At 42.8% G+C, this 17,176-nt stretch overlaps 2 protein-coding genes across 5 annotated transcripts in view; both read right to left on the reverse strand.

Annotated features, from left to right (window-relative positions):
* LOC135242132 (transcription factor SOX-6-like) overlaps nt 1-12,176 on the reverse strand; it is a 215,634-nt gene extending 203,458 nt beyond the window's left edge. For 2 of the 4 annotated variants that reach the window (XM_064313056.1, XM_064313057.1), the window contains exons 1-3: nt 12,004-12,176; nt 11,511-11,612; nt 10,864-10,958 (exon numbers count right to left, since the gene is read on the reverse strand). The gene's annotated coding sequence lies outside the window, so the exon portion shown is untranslated. Of the gene's footprint in view, nt 1-10,863; nt 10,995-11,510; nt 11,613-12,003 lie in introns of those variants that run through there. The other 2 variants (XM_064313061.1, XM_064313060.1) reach the window with 2 other exon arrangements.
* Nucleotides 12,177-12,937: 761 nt separating this feature from the next.
* The window catches only part of LOC135242643 (pleckstrin homology domain-containing family A member 7-like), a 113,798-nt gene continuing 109,559 nt past the window's right edge, over nt 12,938-17,176 (reverse strand). Inside the window, exon 27 of the mRNA XM_064313797.1 lies at nt 12,938-13,706. Within this exon, the coding sequence (XP_064169867.1) occupies nt 13,657-13,706 (50 nt within the window). The 3' untranslated portion in view covers nt 12,938-13,656. The remainder of the gene's footprint in view (nt 13,707-17,176) is intronic.

Below are 17,176 nucleotides of genomic sequence, written 5' to 3' on the forward strand. Positions count from 1 at the left end.
CACAGTAAATATCTCAGTAGAGACACGGCACAGTAAATATCTCAGTAGAGACACAGCACAGTAAATAGCTCACTAGAGATACGACACAGTAAATATCTCAGTAGAGACACAGCACAGTAAATATCTCAGTAGAGACACAGCACAGTAAATATCTCAGTAGAGACACAGCACAGTAAATATCTCAGTAGAGACACAGCACAGTAAATATCTCAATAGAGACACAGCACAGTAAATATCTCAGTAGAGACACGGCACAGTAAATATCTCACTAGAGATACGGCAAAGTAATATCTCACAGATATATTGTCCATCATTGTCACTATTTTTTAAACATTGCCCATAATCCATCTCCACAAGATGCTGTTGGCATCAGTTTTGGCTGTTGGGATGTTATGGGCATGGTCACATGTTATTCTGATTTCTTGAATATTTATATATAAACATTTTATTAAATATTTCACTAGAGATACAGCACACTCTCTCAGTACAGAGATACAGCAGAATGATAAAACTGCATTCAGTGTTAAAGCAGAATTTAGCCCTTTTCCATACAATCAATGAATTTAAATTAATTTGTGGTTTGAGACCACATTCATCTCTCTCACACACACACAAACACACACACACACACACACACACGCACGCACGCACACACTCACACATTTTGTAATTATTACTAATTTCTGCGAATGTTAAAACGAGACAGTAGACAGTAGACATCAGTAAGGGTGATTTACTGTAATGATATGCCTGCTTCCCCAACTCCAAACGATAAAGTGTGTTTGTATTTCATATCAGTGTGATTGCACAGTTTTTTTTTTTAGGCAATTCAAATTCAATTAAAATAGCAGAGTCGGCAAATAAACAGCCTAAACCACTCGCACCCTCCTCCCTCCACCCACTTGTTTCTGTTTTTTTTTTTAAAGAGCGGATCAGTCCAGCCTTGAAGGGGAAACCGTAGGATAGACAAGAATTTGCATATACATCACGAGCTGCTTTGATGCATCTTAAAATGCAAGTCTACTCAATAAATATTTAAAAAGAAAGTGCGTGAAAATCAACATTTTTGTTACATTAAATTAACATGTGTTCTTGTTTCGTTCTGCATGTTTAATTAGGAAACGTACCGGTGTCAGGGAAAGTGTGGAGACGGGCACATGACTGGCTGTAGTTTGGAGATCAACAAACCGCTTTGGTATACCATTTTTGTGCGTATAGATTTGTGTGCCTTTCACTCGCTATATGACCAAAAGTATCTGGACACCCCTTGGTTTGGGACCGTTTTTCATGGTTTTGGAAAGGGTCCCTTAGTTCCACTGAAGGCAAATCTTAATGCTACAGCATACAATCACATTCTAGATGATTCTGTGCTTCCCCCAACAATTTTGGGGAAGGCCCTTTCCTGTTTCAGCATGACAATGCCTCTGGGCGCGAGGTCCATATAGAAATGGTTTTGTGGAAGAAACTGACTAGCCTGTACAGAGCCCTGACCTCAACCCCATCCAAATGATCCACCACCGGGATTATCTATTCTTTAATGTCTATAAAATATGTGTGTGTATATATATATATATATATATATATATATATATAATACTACATGCATGGAAAATCAGGCAGTGGTTTGCCTGTGATTGCAAAGTGATTATTCTCTGTGTAGAAAGCACAGGCTACCAGACTGTGCTGAGTGATTATTCTCTGTGTGGAAGACACAGGCTACCAGACTGTGCTGCTGAATGATTATTCTCTGTGTGGAAGACACAGGCTACCAGACTGTGATGCTGAATGATTATTCTCTGTGTGGAAGGCACAGACTAGCAAACAGTGCTGAATGATTATTCTCTTTGTGGAAGGCACAGGCTACCAGAATGTGCTGAATGATTATTCTGTGTGGAAGGCACAGGCTAGCAGACTGTGATGAGTGATTATTCTCTGTGTGGAAGGCACAGGCTAGCAGACTGTGCTGGCTCTTCCACACATTCATCCTTACTCAGCAGCAGTTTCTGTCTTTGTGTCAATAAAACAGACACTGCAGGAGGGTATGCGTTCTACAGACCAGCAACTGCATTTATGAACCTGATCAAGAGATTTTTGGGTGCGCTTCCAAGAACACATTTCAACTTTCTTCAAAAAAAAAAAAAAAAAAACTAAATGAATTAGAAAAACAAAAGAAGCGCAATATGGAGTGTTTAACTGAGAGGGTATAGTATGTATGGTAGTAACACACAATTTCCAAGGCAAGCCTGACTACTGGGGGAAAAAAAGGACTGCATGCTGTAGGTTACAAAGCTTTATTCAGCTATATCCCAAGCATCAGCAGTCAGGTTCCCATCTGAAAGCGCCAAAAACGGAAAACAGACCCTCTCAATGTTAAAAGAATTTAAGAAGCGGTGTGCAGTTCAATAATCACAGGGAGCACAAAGTAAATTTAGCATTCATACAGACGAAGCTTAAATGTTAAAGGCCTTGTCTCTGGACAGATCCTGTCACAAAGTGTTCCGCTTCCATCTTTTAGGGCCTTTTTTATCGTTGCTGTGAAAAAAAAAAAAAAAAGGAAAATGACTAACTGCTGGATATTATGTGGCAGGAAACAGGAGAGGTATCATTTTAACTGCCGCTAGCAGGAAAACCAATTCATTAAGACTTCATTTTGTGTTGCTTTCAAGACTTTTAAGCATTTTTAATTATGGATAATTGCCTCGGGGAAGGGACACGTGCGCAGTACGTTTCATCTCCGAAATAAAAATTACGAACGGAAAAAACAATTACTCCTGCAAGGCTGAAGGGGTTTGAGTGTGGCCGTCTGCGTTGCAGTTACGCTTGTTTGCAGAACTAGCGAAAGCCGTCTGCGCAGCTGGGTACTTGAATTTCTTGCCCAGAAATGTAATTTTTTTTTTTTTTTTGCCATATCAGACACTGCACTGTAAGAAGCTTCACTAGACATAAACAACTAATGTAGCCATTTCAAAAAACATTACTTTTTGTAATGTGGTGGCAGATATGCAAGTATAAAAACATAAGTAAGATCACGCTGGAATTAGTTTTAAAAAAGCAAAACTTATTTGGACCTCCGAAATATATAATATATACACAGAAATATATGATATGTATGAATTTAATCTCATAAAAAGCAGCCCCATTCTGCGTAGAACCATAATCTCTCTCATACGCCAAAAAAAAAAAATAAATGAAATATTCTGCTGTAGCTTTGGCCAGGAGGATGAAGGACAGCTGGATCTTGCTGATAGGGGGGGGAACAGACTGTAAAATATTAGCAGCATTTTAAATATTACTGCCTTTACTTGTCAGGTTTAATTATAGATTATTCTCATGTTATGACTTATGAAGGTAAACACTATCCACGCGTCACACTGAAACCCTCAAATTTCATCGCACAAAAACTCCTTTACCTCAGCCAAAGACAACACCGCTGCCTGCTCAGTCAAAATAGCCCTCTTCTTTCAAACGATTCCCCCAAAGATAAATTGTTTTTCTTTGGTGAACTGAAATTTTATATCTAACGTTTTTCCTGCCAACATGTACAGTGCATGTCCAACACGGACGTTTTTGTGACTTCTCTGAAAATCTGCTTGGAGTATATTCAGCATGTCAACACAGGATTTCTGGTTGAATTCAGTGTTTTTGTCCAATGCACATTTCAACACCTTTTACTGTATTTATGTGTAGGCCTATTTTTCATTTAACTCTGAAACAGCCCAGTAAAACTCATGAAACAATGAAATGCAAGTGTTATATTAAATTGTACTTAGACCATTTTATTATTATTATTATTATTATTTAATGATAATTATAGAATATAATGCTTAATCCTCCGTGGATTTCACCAGGTGAAAGCATGCATGCACGCACGCACGTGCGCGCACACACACACACACACACACTTCAGTAACCTTTTTATTAACCAATTCAGAACACACCGCATTGCAATACAGAAGCTATGGAATCACTGCTGTTAATTTTTAATGAAAATGTTACGTAATTAACTGAGTCATCATTTGCATACATGCTAATTATCTTAATCCCATTTGGACTTGCAAAGTGGGACAGTGTGTTCTCATTAGATGGCCTAAATTTTCTACTTGTTACTTTAAATTTCATCAAAGTTTTTGTCAGGATCTAATAATTCCTTTTAAGCCAACATGGAAAGGCTAATTAATTAAGCCCAGATAAGAGTTAAATGCATGTTATTTGTAATTACATAAGAAGAGAAACCTCCATCACTAAGACTTTGATTTTGAGTTAATTATGTAATTCACTCATCGCTTAATTTAAAATAATCTGTGTAAATATTAATGAACCAAAGTAATAGTTGTATTTACAAAGTTGTACTCTGGGGTTATATGTTCAATCTCATGTGAATTAACCTACCACACATTAATCTTTTTGAAAAAGACAGTCTTTTTCCAGTGTTCACAGGTAAATAAAAGGTAAATATCAGGTACAGGCACACAGAAAGTAAGCTGTGTATACATTCACAAAGGTCTTCCATGTATATTGGGAGTTTGAGGAGATATGACATCACTCATCATCATCATCCTCATCATCACACCACCAACATGGGTATCACCAATTAAATATGGTCTCAAATAAAATAGTTTGTAACTATCAATCGTTGTTCAAAATTACGAACGATCAAAGACGCTAAGGTTTGATCTGCACTTCCAACTCTCAAAATATACACTGAGTTTGACAGCAATCAACTCTCAAAATATACACTGAGTTTGACAGCAATCTTGACAGGACAAAACAACACGTTGAAACTGCACTTGTCACGGTTCAGCTGATAATAATGACGACATTACTATTCTCAACATCTTTGTGCTTGCGAATTGTGCTTACGGGTGTCATTTAATATGATTATTACTGTTATTAGTGCTGTTTAGCATTACTATTATTAATGGAAAATGTTTTAATTATCTATATTATTATTGATAATAATATTGATAGTATGAGTAGTAGGTCTTATTATCATCATTATTATTATTGTCACTGTTATTGTAGGTATTTATTGATCCACAGCTGTTCTTATATTTTCAGTGTGAAGCACTGCGCCTTGCAGATGGAGTACTGAAGAGATGGAAAACTGAAGCAGCTTTTATTACACACAGCGGCCTGAAAGGAACGCGTTACTCAAAGCTTGCTGTGAGACAGGGGAACAGAGAGAGGCCTTGCAGTTCTGGGCTCAGATACGCACCCCTCCCCCCGTCCCGTCACCCGTCCCCCACCCCACCCCGCCCACCCACCCCCCGTCTGTTCGCACTACCCTACAGAACCAGCACGGTTCATTCACCAGCATTCAGTACATTCAGGTATTTAGCAGATCCTCATGTCCACAGCCTCTTACATCAGTGCATACAAACTGCTCCAGGCAACAAAGACGCTTTTAAAAATCTGTGGGGCCTCAGCCGTTAATTCAAAACCTGTGCGCAGAAGCAGAAAACGCATAAAACCTGCAAAATAAAGTCTGTTTGGAGCCACAGTGGGTGAGAGAGAGAGAGAGACGGACAATGCAGTGCTTCAACTAGCAAATGGAGTTTTAGGTATAGCGCAGGTGGGGGTAAGCAAAGCGACGAAAAAGGTCAGCATTAGCTGAGCCAAGATGTAGTGTAAAAAACTACAGGTCTGTGGCAGGTGGGCAGTGACTTTGCGGCCCTGAGTGTAGTGGGGAGCACGTTCTACCACTAGGGGGCAGGATAGAGACGAGACGTGAACAGGAGGAGGGGCCTTAGAGGGAGGGGACAGTAAGATGTGCAGTGGATGCAGAGTGGACTGGCCTAGCAGGAGCGTGGGGTTTGATAATAGACTGCAGGAGTGTAAAGTTTGACAATAGATCCTATAAAAATAATAAGTTCCTGGATACAAACGATCGAGACCATGTGAGCCTAGATTTGAGAATTTCAAACCCAAACAAAAGTCCAAAAGAAACTTCTATGTTCTCTAGGTACCACTGTTTAGCTTGCTGAATGCATATTCACCAAAATCTAGAGATCGTTAATTTCTGCACCATTACATACAGTCCCGGTAAAACTTCAGAGTAGTCTGTAACTATAGTTACAGTGCTGAATGTGCCACAGACAAGGTAACACGAAAAAAGGGTCATAATTATAGATTATATGGATTATTGCATCAAACTTTTCAATTAATTCACTCTGCTGTCTGTCCAGACAGGAAGCAGGAAGTGGGATTTTGGGGGAACTGATCTCGGTGGCTCGTTTGCTCTCCCCTTTGTTTTTTGCACCAAGCGCAGGCCAACAAAAAAAAAAAAAACAACTTAAAAAGCGAGCCTTATTAAAAGCGCTCCTAATTCAAAGCGCTCATCAATGTTTCATCCACACGCGCGGCAAGAACCGCACGCCTGCTTAGCAGTCTGCGCTTACAGCCGTAAGACCGCGCTTTACGTTAATTTTAAATGAAAGGTGTTGCGGGCAGCCTGCCCACGTTAAACGGATATTGTTAGATCTAACAATAAGCCCAAGGACATGTGTTTCCGCTTACATTTATGTATAAGGAAAGCTGAAATCTCTGTAGGTATTGTTAATGCCTTCCGTTTACTAAACACTGCCTTTTAATGCCTATATACTGTGCTTAACCATTTACTCTTCAAGCTTAGTAAAACGGAGAGGCGATTTATATTGAGGCTTTTAAATACATTAACCCCTTATGTATCGCCTCCTTTTTTAAATACAGGCCTGAAAATGACATTCGCGAAATAAAATGGTTACTATGCCTGAACCCTTCTGACTACAGGCATCATCCTGGCCTCTTCTGAAGGGTGGTCCAAGTGAGATTGTTTAGTTTTTTGTTTTTTTTGGTGGATACAGATGTTTTAGGCTGTGCCTGGCAGGCTTATAAACACAATGACACAACCACAACACTGGACAAATCCTGGTTCAGATTTGATGACAATAACATATTCTTTTGTATTCATATATTCTTTAGTACAGAATATTGTAGGCCTGCATGCAATGGCAAAATGGACAACAATGATAATTCCTCCAGAGAATTTCAATGGACCTGACCTGACAATTATTCAACACTGGTGAACCATTGCTTTCCCGAAGAAGCAAGGAATTCTCCTGGATAATACTGTACCTTAAGGAAAATAAAGCAATGTTTTCACACACACATATATATATAAGGAACAATGCTCTTTACAAAGACTGGCTCAGGGTGTGGTATGTGCTTTGCAGGTCAGCCAACCGTCCTCCGTGAATTACAGAACACAAGGGCCTTTAGCTGAAATAGCCACCGCATCAGAAAAGCCTATTCTGTACAATAGCACTTATGCACAATAAAACGATCACACAGACTAAGGGCTGGGGTCACAGAAAACATGCAGAGTCAATGCAGAGGTGGCAGTTCAGAAAAACAGCATCTGCAAAAACAAATAATGGATTTATTTGGCGTTCCTAATGGCTGAAGTAGGGAGGATTTTGATTCGTATAATTTTTTTACACAATGGAAAATGTCATCACCTCCTCACTTTCCCGTCAGAATTTAGGGGGCTGATGGGGGCGCCTGTCCTGTTAAGGTGCAGTTCCAGCACATGGATGAGCGCCCCCCCCCCCCCAAGTCTAGCACTATTGTGTCCCGTACTGCGTATTTAAGCCTGACATGCACCAAGTGCGTCAGTCCTGGAGGGCTGCAGTTTCTGCAGGGCTGTCGCTGTCGTCCACTAATTTTGATTGGCTGCAGAGATAAAAATGTAAAAAACCTTGCTTCGAAGGCCTACAAAGGCCCTCCAGGACTGGAGTTTGACCTCCCCAACAAACACCGACTTTGTCCACACACTTCTACCCTCTCCTCTTGTGGTGCCTTCATTGGGCATCGCAATGCTCACTCTGTGCCACACCATCTTTGCTCCACCCCTGCACCACCATCTGCCCACCCTCTCTGCCCCACCCATCTTTGCCCCCCCCTCTGCCTACCTTTGCCCACCCTCTGCACCACCCATCTTGCCCTATTTGCCCACTCCGCCACCCATCTTGCCCCACCCTCTCTGCCCCACCCATCTTTGCCACCTCTTGCCCCACCCTACTCTGCCTGCCTTGCCCCACCCCTCTGCCCCTCTCTGCCCTCGCCCTATTTGCCCCACCCCTCTCTGCCCTGCTTGCACAGAATTGGAAGAAATGCCTTTGAAAGACCGTTCAGCGATCCTCAGAGCAGCCCTTCCACTTCAATAATTAACCTCCTCCGCCGATGTGGCTTCTGTTAAAAAATGTACATCGATAATGAAAGCGCTTCAGAAAAAGACGCCATTTGACTATCAAAGCACTTTCTATATCGGCTCTCTCCACCTCAAGCGTGCGTCAAAAACGTACAACTGAAGCGAAATCTCTTTCCAAGGGTGCCTTTCTGCAACGAAAGAACGGGATTCAGACACAAAACACGTCCATGCTGTGCGTAGCATTGAACACGACGGAGAGGTGTCTGCACCAAAAAAAAATAGGAGCTGATTTATCAGAAATGAAGTAAGGCTTTGCAGGGAAGTCAGACTGTGCGAATCCACTTTTCACAAACCTGACTATACATATGCAGGCAACGATGTGGTTCAGATTACAGACCCGAGCAGCCTTATCGATAACAGCTGAGATTTTTCTTTTTTCTAGCAGCAGCTGGAGGTTATGTCAATAAAGGCAATTTTCGGCTGTCTATGACAAAAAAAGGAAACAGTTTTTTTTTTGGGGGGGGGGGGGGGGCAGGAGTGGTACCCGTATTGGTGAGTCACAGAAGCAGCTCCTTTGGATTTAGTGACGAAGCCAGTCCTCCTGAATAAAAACAGCATTACTGTTTGGTGTGGTGCTGAGGCACAGCCTGTAGGTGTCTTTACCAGCCTGCGTATGTGCGCGGTCCCTCTGGAGGCAAGACGCCAGACAGTGGTGAGGGAGGATCAGCAGGTAGGCATGGAGACAGAACGCACGAGAAATGCGCCGATCGGACTGGCACTGGGCAAACGGTCTGCAGCTGAATCTACTCGCATTCAAACCGATCGGTGCGGTGTGTAAGAACGTGCTTCATCTGAGACCAAGTGCAGGAAGCAAGAACGAGCTCGCATGACGGGCGCTCAGCAAGTTTAACTTGTTTGTTCGTTTATAATGTGTAGACTTTGGAGGGGGGGGGCAGTGTCTGAGCTGGAGCTCCTCAGCCCCAGGAGGGGGCACAGATGGGAAGACTGGCAGGAGCAGGGGGTACAGAGACCTGGGGATCACAGACCAGAGCTAGGTCAGTTCCATGGGGGGGGGGGTAGAGAGAGGGGGGGTCTGTGTGCTGGCCTCTCTCTGAGCTTGCTTTTCTAATTAACAAAGCCCCCATGAGAACAGTCAAATTAACCCCCCCCCACCCCCGGCGCTCCCCCACCCCCGACCCCTTCTCCACGAGTCCTGCCTGTGCCTGGTGCCTGTCATACACCCTAATTTCTCAGGGGGACCAGATGCCCTTGACCCCGCGACCCTCAGAATGGTGCTCTGCGAAATTTCAGCTCTGGTTATGACTGCCTCTGTGTCACCCCGAGTCCTGGTCCTCATCCCACCAGCCCGGGATTCAGGGGCGCCCCCCTCCACCTTAAGTCGCCCCTAAAGTCTGACCAGAGCACACCGTACAGGGGCACAGAATCTCAAACGGTGAAGCCGCCCAAAACCATTTTGCCTCGCACAATAACATTAAAAAGTATCCCAACTGGACAGTAATTCACCCAATCTGGCAACCCTGCTCCTGATGAACAAGAAAATAATTACTCCTGCCCTTATTCCACGAGGCTTGAGGCATGCGCCTGAACGATGGGGCTTACGAATGTAACTTTGCCCACCTGTACCCCCTAGTGCTGTTTGCCTACCATGTGAAACCCACTTTTGAAAATCACTCAGGGTAAAGGTACCTGCCAAAACATTAAAGCGCAAGTGGGGTCACATAGCTCAGGAGGTAAGACCGATTGTCTGGCAGTCGGAGGGTTGCCAGTTCAAACCCCGCCCTGGGCGTGTCGAAGTGTCCTTGAGCAAGACACCTAACCCCTAACTGCTCTGGCGAATGAGAGGCATCAATTGTAAAGCGCTTTGGATGAAAGCGCTATATAAATGCAGTCCATTTACCGTTTAACTGCAACCCTGAAAATTATCCCCAGCTAATAGTCCTACGACAACTACTGCTAGTACACCTTCAACTACCAATTAGTATACATGGGTGTAGTAGTAGACATACAGAAATAGCTGCAGTGCGATTAATTTTAATAATGATCATTAATGAGTAAATTCACAATAACAAAAACAACAATCACAATCATAGTAATTACACCAACAGAGGTTATTATCCACAGTTACCTGCCACTGTACTAATTAAGGAAAGTTAAAATTCACAAATACTGTCTAAAGCATATAATATAAAACATTACACCTAACCAGGGGTGCACAAATTCTGGAGGCCAGTGTGTGCTGCCTTCTGTTAAACCTAATTATCATCGTTTAATTTAGCTGTTTATACAAGCGCAGGTTCCCTCCTATATATCAGACCGCAATGTATTCACCAAGTAAGCAAGCCCCACTTTAAACCGACGTATCAGCTGATTGGCAGGTCAAACGGAATAATTAAGAACAAAGAAGTTGTTGAGGCGAGGCGAGGCCCCGGCAGTGCACTCATCGTAAAGTATGCGAATCATTAATGTACACATTGAAAAAGTACAGCCAAGTCACGACGCACACCAAAGCCCGTCCCCAGTCATGGTTACCAGTCGATTCTTCTCTGTCCCACCACCGTGCTGTGATAGCAAGACTGACCTGAGCATGGTAGTGCACTGCGAAATTCTGCGGCTCTGTAAACAAACAGCAAAGTTAGTTACATTTATTTACTTACTGCATACGGAGATCAGAGACGAGGAGCACGCGCTGCGGCGCTGTTCAGTCCGAACGCCGAACTTCGGTGCGCAGTTTGTGGAAAACGTCGTTACCCTTCGGAGGACAAATCCCTTTTTATTTTGTGCCGCGGCTTACGAACTGCACGTGTTCATTTTGCGGGCACCCTCTTCCCAAGCGGTTCGAAGTAATTGTTCTTCGTTTTAAAATTAAACAAAGTCTTGCTCTTTTAATGCGCTCGTAAAGATGGCTTTTATTCTGAAAGGTAATTATTTCCCTGGTGCAGGGTTATTTGGGCCCAAGCGGCACGAGCTGGGAAAACAGAAATCTCTTCTGTTCTGTTGCTATACGTGTTGCTTTTTAAAGCTTTTTTTTCCCCCTGGAACGAGTGGATATCATTTTGTAAAGTATTACTATGTGGCTTTCATTACATACAACAGAAGAGGGTGGAATTAGCATAACAGGCCTTTTACATTCTCTTTGAAGTGCAGAAAAGAGAGTATAACAAACATATATGAGCTACCAGCCAAATATCAATAAATGGAAATGACAGGATTCTCAGTGGACGGTGCCGGATGAGTGTCTGAAATGCCGGGGTATTAAAATATTCCCTATTTGTTGCAAAATAAGAAAAATATCACTATTCACCGTCAGATACATATGACGACATAGCAGCTGCGGTAGAAGGGTGGGGGTCCAGGTTATCTTGTGAAAACCGGAAAAGGGGAATGGAGAGGGTAGATGGCCCAGCTGCAAAGGAAAAGAAGCCTGATTGTGCTGAACTTTGACATTTACGTGAAACATGCACCCGCTTCGTCGTTAGCGCTGCACTTAGCAAGAATTTCAAATTCACTGAAAAACACGTTTTTAGGTTGTCTGCGTATTCTCAGATGGAGAACAACAGCCCGTCCTCATTTTGGGGTCAGATTTCTGGTTTAAATGTGAATGCCTTGGAGTGGTTTCGATACAAAGAAATAAGAAATCTACAATATAGGCTATATAAATTCCTTGCTGCAAACACAAAGACACGTGTCTTTCTGCACGAGCGCTTTCACGGGCAGAGCACGAAGACGCTGAATTAATTATTCCCTTTTAAACAAAACAGACCTTTGAACTAAAAAAGGGAGAAACATCTCAATACCTTTTTTATTTTTGCCTCATACCACCGCATATTTTCAGTCGAAGGTTCGTCTATTCTGTTGGTAGTAGAGGAGACCAGTGACACGAGTCTCTTCTCGCGCAGTAGAGAAAAATGTACAGAGGTCAAAGCCGGTCAGCGCCGACATTAATGGAGTCTCTAAAATTGCAGACATATTTTTTGCATTCCCTTTGTACCGGGCCGCCGTGATGAAAGAGTTGCATCAGGGCAAAAGCGAGGGGAAAAAGAAAGGATATAAGATTTTAAAACGAACGCACTCATCTTCTATTGTAAATACTGCGGAGAAGTTAACCAAGCGTGACCCATAACTATCCTGACCAATTTCTTTTCAGCAAAATTGCTTTAACGGGTCTCAAATGTTTTGCCCAGTGTTTATTACAGGTAGTGAAGGGCTTTGGGTGAGTGAAAATGTGCTGTTTTTTTTTTCTGGAGTTGTGGTCAGATCCAGTCTGGACTCTTTTGTATGAGCCAAATATCACTAGAATGGTGATATACTGAGAATGACTGCATTTTCTCTATAAAGTACTAACACTCGGTTACAATTTATGGGAAATCACAAAATGTAGCTTACCCACTCAAATGCACTTAGACAAATAAAAACAGTGAGAGGGACATTAATATAATATGGGACATATTAATATGAAACAATGCCTCTATTTTTAATATTTCCAACATTAGTGAAAATATGGAAATAACATACATCTCTTAAGGATATACTGAGTAAAAGATTTAGTCTTGAAACACCTAAAATTCCTCAGTGTTTTTCTGTGACCAATAATAGTTCCCACAAGTGTTTTTCAGAGTAGGCTTAATTCATGGACTCACAGATGACATCTTAAGGCAAATCAACATATATTTTCATGGTTTTTTCTTCTTCTAAATGCAGTATGACAAAATATTAGATGAGACAAAAATATCAGGTTAATATTTTTAATATGTACACATTTCTTTAAAAAAAATCACATTGTGTGCCATTGTTGTTCTCCATACTTTACCCCAGAAGTGTTAAATTAAAAGTTATTTCCTCATCAGTTTTGTAAGCAAAAATAACATTCATTTGGCAAGCGAAGGTGAAGGTTCAACTGGCAGTGTGTTACACAAAAATAATATATTTGTGTGTTTGGTGTAAGAATATTGTCGTGTTTTGACAAAAATACAATAATCATTTGTTGCAAAATATTTTGTACCTCTTAATGGCTCTGCAGTCACATAATATATTAGTGTTAAATCCCACAGATTTAAAAAGTACCTCTACACAGCAAGACAAAGCAATCCTTCTTATAATATTATTTATGCTTAAACTCCAAACACATTCCAAACCTTCATTATGATACAGTGTGTATTAAAAGTGCGAGCGCATGTATAAAACGTACTCTAGTTCAATATTAACATTGTTAAACACGTATATATATCTAATATTACACAACCTGTTTCCACTGCAAATATTAAAATTTCCTTTTAAAAAATAAACTTCATTTTAGCTCTAATAAAAAAAGCATTACAAAACGAGTCCTATAGTTAGCGATGAACGCTGAGAAAACAAAAGATGCGCATAAACTTGTTTTTTTTTTTACTTTCGTTTAATACCTAAAGCCACGCAGTGCTCTCTCCTGTCTGGAAGCACCCAGGTGTTCGTCACAGGTCGTGCTGGGTTAGCTCCTCGGCGTTCCGACACAGGGCCTTGGCTGAAAAAGAAATGACACAGGAAACAAGGGGTCAAAGGTCGCGGGCGGACGAGCGCGTGACCTTATTGGAGCACCTTGCTCCCGACGGGCGGAGGCTGCTCGGCTCGGCCAATCGCGAAGCTCGTATGCGGATCGTGGCGTGGAAAGCGACATTAAGGGTTTTGTTCAGAAGAGCCATTGTTCGGATTAAGCGTCGGGTCTTACGGTATCATTACGTCCCCGAGAAATCAGGAGCAAAACGGCGTGAGAACACAATGCAGCAATCACTGTCTGACCTTCTCAGACGCCTGCCACTCTCCGTTACCCACCTCAGCTCATTCTGAATGTCTTTAATGGCGATGACATCGTCAATAAATGTCAAATACAGCAAGAAAAGAAGCGCTCTCAATTAGGGAAAAAAGCCCCCAATGTATGAAATAATTTAATTTCTGGAAAAAGGGACTGACAAAGGAAGACATTGCATTTTTATTCTTTTTGTTATTAATTGTTCTCTGTCTTTTATTCAATGCGTTATTCAATCACCTAACCAAAACAATCAGGTTTTACTTGTATACTGAAACAAGTGATGGTGTTGCATTTTGTACCTATATTTACACTTCTATCGGATGGGACGTTCAAACTGCAAAGACGTTTCGTTGTTTTATTCACTGTTAGAAAAATGCATGCAGCCCATTCAAAGGAAAGTATAGAACACAAGTCACAATACACTTCTGCCCCATTTTCAGGATGGCAAGAACATGTTTTATGAACATGATTCTCTGAGGTTTCAGGTGAAATGGAAACATAACAGAGTGGGGGACAAAAAGAGGAGAAAAAGATAAATAAGTGAGGAAAACAGACTGGAAAACAAACACATAACGTCACCGGACAGCAGGTAGCAGGTAAACAGATTAGCAGGCTAGTAGATAGCAGGCTAGCAGGTAGCACGTTAACAGATTAGCAGGTTAGCAGGTAAACAGATTAGCAGGCTAGTAGATAGCAGGCTAGCAGGTAGCACGTTAACAGATTAGCAGATAGCAGGCTAGCAGGTAAACAGATTAGCAGGCTAGTAGATAGCAGGCTAGCAGGTAGCACGTTAACAGATTAGCAGGCTAGCAGATAGCAGGCTAGCAGGTAAACAGATTAGCAGGCTAGTAGATAGCAGGCTAAAAGGTAACAGGTAAACAGATTAGCAGGCTAGTAGATAGCAGGCTAAAAGGTAACAGGTAAACAGATTAGCAGGCTAGCAGATAGCAGGCCAGCAGGTAGCAGGTAAACAGACTAGCAGGCCAGCAGACAGCAGGCTAAAAGGTAGCTGGTAGCAGATTAACAGGCAGGTTAACAGGTGAGCAGGTTAGCAGATAGCAGGTCTCTCCTCTCTCAGTCCTTCCCTCCTTCTCTTCCTGACCTCTCTCTATTGCCAACCTGTTCTTTCCCCACCCTTCCCTTCTTCTCTTTCTCCCCCTCCCTCTCTCTGGAGCACAGTATAAAAGCTAAAATCAACACTGTTCCCTTTTGCATTGATATTCACTGTAAAACAGCTCATTAGAAACAGCTATAAAGCCCGAACAAGAGCTATAAAGCCATTACAATGCCCCTGGTAGCTCAGTCTAGTAGCAGTAGATCCAAAAAGTTCAGGTTAAGTATTGATTATTTGGGTGTACAGTATACATATGCCTAGGGAAAAGTGCAAACAAGATCTCATTGATTGACAGGTTAATGCCAACATGCCCACATGTCAGTGTACCCCCATGTGATTGGCTCACACAAATGGACACACAAGAAAAGCAGCGGGTGAAGATGGGCAGCAGTGGAAACGCCAACAAACACACACACACGCACGCATCACACATGCACACACATGCACACACACACACACATTAAGGAATTGTAGCAGGCTGAATGTAACTCATGGATGACAGCAGGAAACACGGGCATAGTGTGGATGAGAGGATAAAGCCACATTCATTAGTGATTATTTAATGCCTGGAGTCTCCGCCCCTTAAGTCCCGCCCCCAACACAATAGTGGGAGGAGTCAGAGAGGGCAGTGGGGTTTGTATCAGGCAGTGGCTCACAGACCCAGTGTTGGGAGAAATTTTTTCTGAATGTGTGTGCAGGCCTGCCTGTGTTCAGTCCTGCTTTTTTCTGAATGTGTGTGCACGCCTGCCTGTGTTCAGTCCTGCTTTTTTCTGAATGTGTGTGCATGCCTGCCTGTGTTCAGTCCTGCTTTTTTCTGAATGGGTGTGCACGCCTGCCTGTGTTCAGTCCTGCTTTTTTCTGAATGTGTGTGCATGCCTGCCTGTGTTCAGTCCTGCTTTTTCTGAATGTGTGTGCATGCCTGCCTGTGTTCAGTCATGCTTTTTTCTGAATGTGTGTGCACGCCTGCCTGTGTTCAGTCCTGATTTTTTTCTTAATGACTCAACGCTACGGTTTGTAATAGTTTTCAGCTGTGTGGATTCATTAACACGCTTAAATGAAATTCTGCAAACAATGACTCTGGGGTGGGGGGGTGGTGGTGGGGGGGGGCAGAGCACAGCTGGGGGAGTAATTGGCATAGTGGGATGCAGCTGTGGAGTCTGTTCTCCTTGCTGGGTGTGGAAATGGGGAGGGGGGGGGTGCCACTCTTTGTTAATGAGACACAATCTAATAACAAAACATTTACACTACATTCTAATTCTCCTCTTTTCTCTTTTTTTTTTTTAAACTCCCCATGCGTTGGCACGGTTACAAAAACCAATTTGCACACAATTCACACTGCCTGTTTAACTCACGAGTAATGATGGGATGGCAAATCGCTTTGCTTATGCTACATTTGCCTAAATGAGCTTCATACTGTTTTTTTTTTTTTACAGTCATTTCTTTTCGTAAATGACTGTTGTGCTTGTGCCAGGAGCGTGAGCCGCGGCCCGGGGCCTGACGTTTACACAGCCAGCGAAGCTGCAAGCGCGTTAGCCTTAGCACGTTAGCCCTAGCACGTTAGCTGCACAGACTCATGCGGACAGGCCTTACTCTGCTCATTACACAAAGGTGTAGTGAACTCCACTGCTCAGGGGAGACTGAGGAGCTGGGTGAGCAGGAGGAGCAGGGGAGGTGGGAGTCGACTCCTGCTCAGCTTCTGGGAGGGAGGGAGGCACACAGATGAACAGGAGTGGTGTTAGTTTTTAGTAGGGGGAAGGTAGGGGGTTAAAGGATACACAACCACAGAGAAACAACAAACAAGAGGAAGGAAGAGTCTGCCATGCCTCTGGAACAGAGCTCAACTAGACTCCGCCCACGAGGCCTCTTAGCCACACCCCTGGAACAGAGCTCAACTGGACTCCGCCCACAAGTCCTCTTAGCCACGCCCCTGGGGCAGGGTTTGACTGGTCAGGCTCAGCACTGAGTTTTCGCCCCTTTTTCGGAATAAGTGTAGATGTGAATGTAAATAAGAACACGAGACGTTTACTCTCCATGGAACACACCGCCATTTCCTCGCGTAAGCGTGGCCTTA

This window comes from Anguilla rostrata, chromosome 16, assembly GCF_018555375.3.
Source record: "Anguilla rostrata isolate EN2019 chromosome 16, ASM1855537v3, whole genome shotgun sequence".
Taxonomy (NCBI): Eukaryota; Metazoa; Chordata; class Actinopteri; order Anguilliformes; family Anguillidae; genus Anguilla; species Anguilla rostrata.